The sequence below is a fragment of the Vigna radiata genome, chromosome 5, assembly GCF_000741045.1.
Source record: "Vigna radiata var. radiata cultivar VC1973A chromosome 5, Vradiata_ver6, whole genome shotgun sequence".
Taxonomy (NCBI): Eukaryota; Viridiplantae; Streptophyta; class Magnoliopsida; order Fabales; family Fabaceae; genus Vigna; species Vigna radiata.
Genome location: NC_028355.1, coordinates 35,429,099 through 35,438,672, shown reverse-complemented (window position 1 = coordinate 35,438,672; position 9,574 = coordinate 35,429,099). Strand labels below are relative to the sequence as shown.

At 38.8% G+C, this 9,574-nt stretch overlaps 1 protein-coding gene across 1 annotated transcript; it reads right to left on the bottom strand.

Moving 5' to 3' along the window:
- Positions 1 to 6,156: 6,156 nt before the first annotated feature.
- LOC106761857 (G-type lectin S-receptor-like serine/threonine-protein kinase At2g19130) lies at positions 6,157 to 9,173 on the bottom strand. The gene has a single exon (XM_014645428.2). It carries the CDS (start codon positions 8,995 to 8,997, stop codon positions 6,487 to 6,489), a length of 2,511 nt encoding a protein of 836 aa, XP_014500914.1. The 5' UTR covers positions 8,998 to 9,173; the 3' UTR covers positions 6,157 to 6,486.
- Between the last annotated feature and the right edge of the window lie 401 nt (positions 9,174 to 9,574).

Sequence of the window (9,574 nt, the reverse complement as noted above, 5' to 3'; positions counted from 1 at the left end):
AGGAAACAACACACTCTGTTTTATTAATGCATTGAGCGTGGCTTATATAAGCCCAGGAAAATAACAGAGTGAAAAACTGAATGAAATGTATCTGCATATTTTGTGGTAAACAAAACCACGTTCTATCCTAACTAACCAATAAAAGCGGAACAGTAAGGACTGGTTCTATAAACCAGTTTTATTTTAAAAATAATAAAAACTAATAAAGTCACGTGACAATCCCTCCCTTAAGCTAGATGCACACGCAACTAGCTTATTTCACCGACTCTCATTACTCCAAGCATGTCTCGAAGCTTCTCAAACCTGTCAAGTTTCATTGGCTTTGTCATGATGTCTGCAACTTGATCTTCTGATTTGCAATAACTTAACTTCACAACTTCATCCCTTACTAGATCTCTGAGAAAATGGAATCTCACTGCAATGTGTTTGCTTTTCCCATGAAAGACTGGGTTCTTAGACAGTTGAATGGTAGAGCTGTTGTCACAAAGTATAATTGTGCTGGTTGCTTCTTGTTCTTCTGTTCCAAGCTGATCTAGAATTCTTCTTATCCAAATACATTGGCAAGCACAAGAAGCTGCAGCAATATATTCCGCTTCCGTGGTGGATAAACTGACAATAGGCTGCTTCTTGGAGGCCCATGATATAGCTCCAGATCCAATCTTCAATACTAGACCTGAGGTGCTTCTGCGATCATCCAGATCCCCTGCGTAATTGCTATCCGTATAGGCTATAAGACTCGTGTTTCTTGTTTTTGTTTTATAAAAAATCCCATACTCTGTGGTCCCTTTTATATATCGCAGAAGTCGTTTTATTGCTGACCAGTGTGACTCTTTTGGATCTGCCATAAACCTGCTGATCAAACTTACTCCAAACATTAAGTCTGGGCGAGTTACAGTTAAGTACATGAGGCAACCTACTGCTTGTCTATACTGCATGGCATCCACTCTAGTGCCTTCCTCATCTTTTGATAGATTTGTCCCAGGAACAATAGGATTTCTTACTGAATTGCAATCTGCCATGTTGAATCGTGCCAATATTGTTTGAGCATATCTACGCTGACAAATAAAGAAACCAGCTTCACTCTGAATTACTTCTATGCCGAGAAAGTATCTCATTCTTCCCAAGTCTGTCATATCAAACTCCAGCATCATTGAGCCTTTAAATTGTTCACACATGCTTCTATCACTTCCAGTATAAATCAAATCATCTACATAAAGACTAACTATTAGGATATTGTCTCCACTTTTCTTGGTAAACAAGGTGTGCTCACTGGGACATTTTTCAAAATGTTCTTTGATAAAGTATGCCTCAATTCTGCTGTACCAAGCTCTTGGAGCTTGTTTAAGACCATATAATGCCTTTCTCAATCTATATACTTTATCTTCTTTGCCTTTCTTAACAAAACCTTCGGGTTGTTGTATGTACACTTCTTCTTTGAGCTCACCATGAAGAAATCCACTTTTGACATCTAGTTGAAATACCTCCCATTTATGTTGGGCTGCTATGGCTAATAGTACTCGTACGGTATCAAGCCTTGCTACGGGAGCAAAAACTTCAGTGTAATCCACGCCATACTGCTATGAGTACCCTTTTGCTACCAACCGAGCCTTGTGTTTCTCAATATTCCCATGTTCATTGAGTTTTGTTTTAAAAACCCATTTGACCCCAATAGGTGTGATTCCTTTTGGAGCATCAGTGAGTTCCCATGTTTTGTTTCTCTCAATTGCTTGGATCTCTGCATTCATTGCTTCTCTCCATTTTATACTTTGAGAAGCTTCCTTGTAGGAAAGAGGATCACCTCCATGTTCAGCCAACATTAATGCCATGAGATCAACTTCTTCAGAAAAATGGGTGTAATCTGCCATCCAAACTGGTTCTCTTCTCTGTCGTGTTGCCCTCCCTTGGACTTGTGTTGCATGTTCATCAACGTCCTCTTCTAGTGGAAGATTAGTTTCATTTGAGTTGTCATTTGGATCGCTCGAGGATACTCCGATCGTGATACTCCCATTTTCTTCCTGTTGTGCAGATCTTGAATCTTCTCTTCTAGCTTCAAACATTTGTTCATCCCAGTCCAGAACATCAGTGCTTGACTTTGCTTTTGATCCTTTCCAGTCCCAACTTTTGTCTTCTTCAAAGATGACATCTCGACTTATGATGACTTTCTTTGTTAAAGGATCAAACAATTTGTAAGCTTTGGATTCATCACTAATGCCCAAGAACACGCAGCGCTTACTTTTGTCGTCGAGCTTGCTTCGCTTTTGATTGGGTATGTGAGCATGAGCTATACAACCAAAGACTCGAAAATAATCTACTCTTGGCTTTTCACCACACCAGACTTCTTCGAGAGTTTTCTGTTCCACTGCTGAAGTTGGACTTCTATTTTGTACATGCACACACCATCTAGCTGCTTCAGGCCAAAACGCTTTAGGAACTTGTTTCCCATTCAGTGTTGCCCGTACTGCATTCATGATTGTCTTGTTCTTCCGTTCAGCAACTCCGTTTTGCTGAGGCGTGTAGGCAGCAGTTAATTGTTTAGAAATTCCTTGAGTTTTGCAAAATTCTTCAAACTCCATTGATGTAAATTCACCTCCTCGATTGGTCCTTAGACACGTGATGCACATATCGGCTTCCTTTTCAACACTTGCTTTGAATCTTTTGAACATAGTCAACGCCTCAGATTTTTCTTGCAAAAAATAGATCCAAGTTTTGCGAGAAAAATCATCAATAAAGGTTAATATGTACCTCTTGTTGCTATTCGAGGATGGTGTGATAGGACCGCAAATGTCAGCATGAATGAGCTGAAGTTGTTTTGAAGCTCTCCATAAGCATTTCTTTGGTATTGGCTCCCTTTGTTGTTTGCCAATCAGACATGTTTCACAAATTCTGTTTTGGAATTTTAGTGGTGGAAGTCCTGTGACCATCTCTTTGCTTGCAAGTGTGTTTAACCCTCCATAGCTAAGATGACAAAAACGACAGTGCCATAGATGTGTTTCTTGATCGAAACTGCTATTCGTTTGCATACACATTGACTCTTTGGGTGCTGCACATGCTGTCACGTAAAACATTCTATTACTCTTCATTTTAGAGTGTATAATCAAACCCTTCTCTGGATGGAATATCTTACAGCTGCCGTGCTGGATTAAGATGGATAAACCCTTCTCTTGAAGTTGGCCTAAACTGAGTAAATTATTCTTCAACTCTGGGACGAGATAAACATCTGATATTACTTGAGTAAAACCATGTATTTTTACTCGGATACATCCTTTTCCAACTACTTTCATTGTTGTATTATTTCCGAGTTTCACAGTTTTACATAGTCCTTCCTCAAAATCAGAAAACCATTCCTTGCTTCCCGTCATATGGTTGCTGCAGCCAGAATCTAGAAACCATACGTCCTCATGTGTGGTGTGATGAAGTTCTTCATATGCCACTAATAGAAGTTCTTCGTCTTCTTCATCAAGTTCTGCATAATGAGCCCGTCTTTCCCAATCTGGACACTCATATTGGAAGTGACCCAGCCTGTGACATTTAAAGCACTCAATGAGTGATTTATTCAGTGACTGTCTACCTCTTCCACGTCCTGCTCTGTTGCGGCCTCCTCCTCTAAATGCACCTCTGTTGCCCCTGCCCCTAGAAGATCCACTGTCATTTGTATGTGTGACCTTTAGAACGTGTTCTTCTATTTGAAAGTCTTGCATGCGCTGTTCATGGACCAAAAGACTGCCGTGTAGTTCATCTATGGTTAAAACATCCAAATCATTTGACTCTTCTATCGAACATACAACATAGTTGAATTTCGATGTCAAAGATCTGAGTATTTTGCTGACAATGGTGCTCTCTTTCATTTCTTCACCATTTGGTTTCATTTTGGTAACTACATGGAGAAGTCTACCTATGTAGTTGTCAACTGATTCTCCTTCTTTCATAGTGTGTAATTCAAACTCTCTTCTTAGTGCTTGAAGGTTTGTTCTTTTTACTCGCGTGGACCCTTGATATTTTGTCTGCATGGAGCTCCATATTTCTTTTGAAGTTGATTTATTAATAATAGTTTCAAGAATTTCTCTGTCAATAGCTTGAAACAAGAAATTCTTGACTTTCAAGTCCTTGAGCTTAGCTTCTTCAATGATCTTCTGTTGCGCCTCTGTCAATGTAGTTCCAGGTACAAAGACTGGAATACCTTCTTCAATAAGGTGCCACATTTCCTTACTCCTTAGGAAATTCTCCATTGTCATGGACCAAAAATCATAATGGCCATCAAACTTTGGAATGGTTGGCTGAGCAAACTTTTCAGACGACATGGCTGGTTCACTGTCTGCACTTTCACACTCACAGTGTTTCCACTTCTCACACTCTCACAACACTGTCTGCACTTTCACACTCACAGTGTTTCCACTCCTTACACTCTCACTCCTGTATCAGGCCCCTTTTGGAGCTCTGATACCAATTGTTAAATGCAGTAAAAATGCCCACTCTTGAAGGAAACAACACACTCTGTTTTATTAATGCATTGAGCGTGACTTATATAAGCCCAGAAAAATAACAGAGTGAAAAACTAAATGAAATGTATCTGCATATTTTGTGGTAAACAAAACCACGTTCTATCCTAACTAACCAATAAAAACGGAACAGTAAGGACTGGTTCTATAAACTAATTTTATTTTAAAAATAATAAAAACTAATAAAGTCACGTGACACCTGAGGTGTCTGTTCACTACTACTAGAAAGTTTTGTTTAATTTCCTTCACCAACTCAAGCTCAACCCAGAGTAACTTCTGTCACATTATTTGTTACCAATACAAAATCTGACATCTTTCTACTGTCACAAGTGTAATTGTATTTCCATGTTGGTTTCATATTATTCAATAAAAGTAATCTCATTTCACAAGAGCGTTGTTGGGACAATTGAACTTTGACAGCTGATTAGTATAATCAAACCAAATAGAAGATTTGTCAGAACCAGTTTTGATTTGGTAAAAACAGGTCTCATTCTTTTAAAAATTGGTTATAGAACTGTTTTTTTAAATAAAATATTTAGTTTTTAAAACCATTTGAAAAAAATGTAAGTTTGAAACGGGTATAAATTATATAGTATATACTGAACTACAGTGTTTGAAGACCTAATAATCAATTACAAAGTAATTTTTTTTAATACAGTTTTGGGTTCAGAACAGGTAATTCACTAGAGAACTCTTTCTTTCAAATATTTGAAACAAGTTTCGTTCTTCATAATAAATCAGTTGAACAAAAAGAATCATTGATCAACAACACAGGTAACAAAGATATATCATAACAATTCAAAAAAATAAAGAAAAGCCAAAAGTGAAAGCTAATGATCAAAATCTATATCCAGAAAGAAATAGTACCATCATGTTGATTTGAACAGAAAAACACGTGTCTGCATTATGATCATACTCATACAAATACTCAAAACGTAAAGAGCATGAAAAACTCACATTCAACTAAATTTTCCTATGGAGAAAAAAGGTCCTCCATAAGAATACATGAAAGAGGTGTTACCTATACAAAAATACGTGAAGAATGCGAAATGTCTAACGTTGCTCTCAAGAATTGGTCTAAAATACCTGAAAATAATTAATAAAATGATGTCAAACACAACGTTTAGGCATTTTGCTACAAGACCAAGACTAAACAAGAAGCAGTATAAAATCAATAAGGAAGACTTAAAAACCCTTACGAAATTTGATGTTATCAATAATGAAAAAGTAAATTCCTTTTTGTGTAAATTCATTGTCCACCCCGTCTTCTAAGGTGATTATTTTATTTAAACTTCAGTGTTAAACTTCTTGATTCTTGATTATTTATATCATGTATTCATTTTAACAGCAGAAAAGTTCTTGCCATGAACCATTCTTGATTTTCTTGATTATTTGGTACTTTTCATGTTATACGTTGTGCTCCCGATTCTGTTCTCAGTTATTGCAGAGATTTTATCTTCCGGTTATTTAAATGCGATCAAATGAAAAATGTGAGTGTGTGTGATATCAAATCACAACCTAATATATCAACACGAATTTGCAACTTTCCATTTAACATATCAATGGGTTTGTTTAAGTCCGTCCTCGATTCATCAAGAAGAATGTGAGAGTGATGGTTCAGTTGGAAGTTTCTTCCTTTGTTGGCGTGAGCGAGTTGGAAGATGAGGCAGCGGTAGATGACGTAGAGCTGCATTGTGTTTGTCGGAGGATCTGAGCCGCCATGATTTTTAACAGACAACAGTATTGTTATAACATTTGTTTAAATACGAAAATTATGAAGCCAGATAGAATACGACATGAGTACTGTAACAACCCTCCAATCACCGATCAAATCAATGAGTACTGTAACAACTATGTCAAAGAACGTATTGATTGAATATAAAACCAACATGGAAAAACAAATCTCATGAGCATAGATCACAGTTACATTAGTAAGAGCCAAAAAGTGGCATTAGCCACCATTATTAACAAAGAGAAACCAATTTGTACTCTAATTTTCTCCTCCCATGGACTTGGAGCTTGCTGAAGAGATGTTGCTTCTGGCTTGAGAGGAGGAGGTCGTAGAAACGTTGCTCTTCTCCTGTGAACTGTGTGTGGAGTTTGAGTCGGTGTAGAAGACTAGATTCTCCTGGTTGTCAACAAACACTTGAAGGGATCTTGGAATTGGAGGCATATTCACCTCTAAGATCCCCTCAAGGATTTGAACCACCTGAGCCATGCTTGGCCGGTGAGCCTCATTGTCTTGGACACACCATGAAGCAACTTTTATTGTTCGAGTCACCTCCTCAATCTCAGCATTGCCCTCCAAACCAGGGTCCAAAAGGCTAACAACAGGGCCACCTTGGACAACAACATTTGCCGCAAAGGTCGGAAAGAAGGTAAATTGGCCATCTTCTGATGGCTCAGAGTTCCTCCTACCGGATACAAACTCAAAAAGCATCATTCCATAGCTGTACACATCAGCTTTGGCAGTGATAGGCACCCCAGAAATCCACTCTGGAGCAAGATAACCTCTTGTTCCTCTCATGGTTGTGAGAACCCTGCTGAAATCCCTTCCAACAAGCTTAGCCAGGCCAAAGTCTGCAACCTTGGGACAAAATTCAGCATCTAGGAGAATGTTTTCTGGCTTCACATCACAATGTATAATACAATCTCTACATTTCTCGTGAAGGTAATTTAGTCCCCTTGCTGTTCCTAACGCAATTTGGTATCTCATTTTCCAATCCAACACCACCTTACGGCTATTGTTGTGGAACAAATGGAAATCCAAGGAGCCATTTGGCATGTAATCATAAACTAGCAGCTTTTTTGCTCCTTCAGAGCAGAATCCACGCAGCCTAACAAGATTAACATGTTGCACTGTCCCTATTGTGCTAACTTCCGTTCGGAACTGTTTTTCTCCTTGGCTAATACTCTCCAACTTTTTCACTGCTACCACACTTGAATCCCCCAAAGTTCCTTTGAAAACAGAACCAAACCCTCCTCCTCCCAATTTCTCAGAGAAATTCCTCGTTGCATTTTGCAAATCTCTGTACCCAAATGCCACCAACGTTCCCTCCACAGGCTTTCCTATTCCAACCATTCTCTTCCTTCGCCTGATCACGAAAAACAAAAGAATGGCCAAGAGAACCCCAATGCCAACAACCAATCCCACAGCCACACCAATAACAGTTCCCTTGCTGCTTTTATCATCACGAAACTCAGATGCTGCAAGTTTGAGATACAAAGTTTCTCCGCTACTATCATCTAAAGATAGCTGCTGCAGATTCAAAAGGTTGCCAATCCAAATGAAACACCCCCTACTGTTATATGCATAAGCCGTGCAGGAACAGTTGTTTAAGCAAGTCGATTCACATTCCCCTGCCTCCCCTGATCCCACAGATTGTGCATGTTTAGGCAACGCCATGTTGAGAATCGCAAGAAACCTATCCTTATCCCCTTTAGAGGGATTCAAATTCTCACACTGCAAATTAGTTCTCCTTTCACACCCACCTGAGTGATCCTCCAGATTCCAATCAGACAGCGACTTTGGCTCAAAACCCGGCAAGCAATTACAATACGGCATGGAGTTCTCAGTGCATCTCGCAAACGCACCACAAAACGCGTATACCTCACACTGTTGTCTCGGCTGTGACCAAAACAAGTTCCACTGCTGAGCAGTCTCCAACCACGAGAGTTGCTTGATCTGCCCCGAGACATCCATCACAAACCGAGATATAATTGAAGAGTTATACATGGAGTATGTGAAATAACTCTCGTTGTCGTTTGACACAAACGTGAAATTGTAGAGAAAGTTCGCCCTCATCTCGGGAACTAAACTAAAAATGTGCCCATTCCAAGGACCACTATCCCAGTAGTGTTCAGACTTGTTCCAAAGAATCAAATAAGAAGTTGTTCCTTTGGGGTCTAGCTCCAGAGAAAAAAGACCCGTCGCAGGATCTTCGTTGTTCTTCCATGAAGTGAGGTATTGAGGTTGCTTTGTTTTATTGTCCAGTTTGATTTTGCCACCCGGGAGCCACGTGTCGGTTGGATGATCAAAACTCTGCCACAGAGGTTCTGAAGCAGAAGCACCAATATGCCTATCTCTTAACACAAGGTTCCCGGAATCAAGGAGAACAGCTATTAAAACCGAACCTGACCTGGAAGAAGAGCTCGTGTTTGTTGACCAAACTTGTTTAGAAGATCCATCCAAGAGAACTAGATTGCCAGCTGATATTGTTAACGTGGCAGTGTTCTTATCAGAGACAGGGTTGTCTCTATTTGCTACCCACACTATTGTTTGTTTGGTGACCTTTTTGTACCATATGCCTATGTAGTAGTTAGTAGAATTACCCGGCTTGAAGAAACCCAGTTCGAAGATTTCACCTTCAGAGACGAGGGTTTGGTCTCCGGTGAGAGTTTGGTTTGTGGATACGGTTGTGAGAGCCGCAAGGGAATTGTGGGTGAACAAAGAGAAGAATAGGGTGAGAAGTGTGATGCAGAAGCATGGGTTCTTCTTCATGGTGTTTTACGTTAGCAACTTGCTCTGAAAAATTAATGGAGATATTGTACTTGGATTTCAATGCAGTGGAACAGACACAGAAAGAAACCATTAATGAAGGAGGTTAATGCGCTAATGGCGACTGTTGTGTTCATCAAATGAAACGGCGCATTTTCTTCTGACTAGTCTAACGAAACATGTGTTATGCGTCGTTGTCATGAGTTGTAAACTTATTTTCATAATCATCCATCAAGCCACAATGAACTGAAACCTTGCATTATTTGAAAATATCAAATAATATTTCTGATTGTTTATACTAAAACCATAAGGACGCTTTGCTTTCAATATCTAATTATAACAATGTGAAGCGGTATTTCTCTTCAGGTTAATGCTTAATCTTACAAAAACAATCATTTTATAAATAATCTAAACAAACAAGACTAAACTTTAAAGCAAGACCATTAATAAAAGGAAATAACAACTCAAGTTCAACCTTTAACATATATCATCTTGTCTGAAGACAAAACAACAATAAGATATTAATTAATTCAAATCATATAAATATTCACATCAGTTTCAATTTAAAATTTTAATGTAA

Bases quoted from the DNA above. Each gene is read 5' to 3' on its own strand.
- LOC106761857 (XM_014645428.2), bottom strand. From the start codon at position 8,997: ATGAAGAAGAACCCATGCTTCTGCATCACACTTCTCACCCTATTCTTC.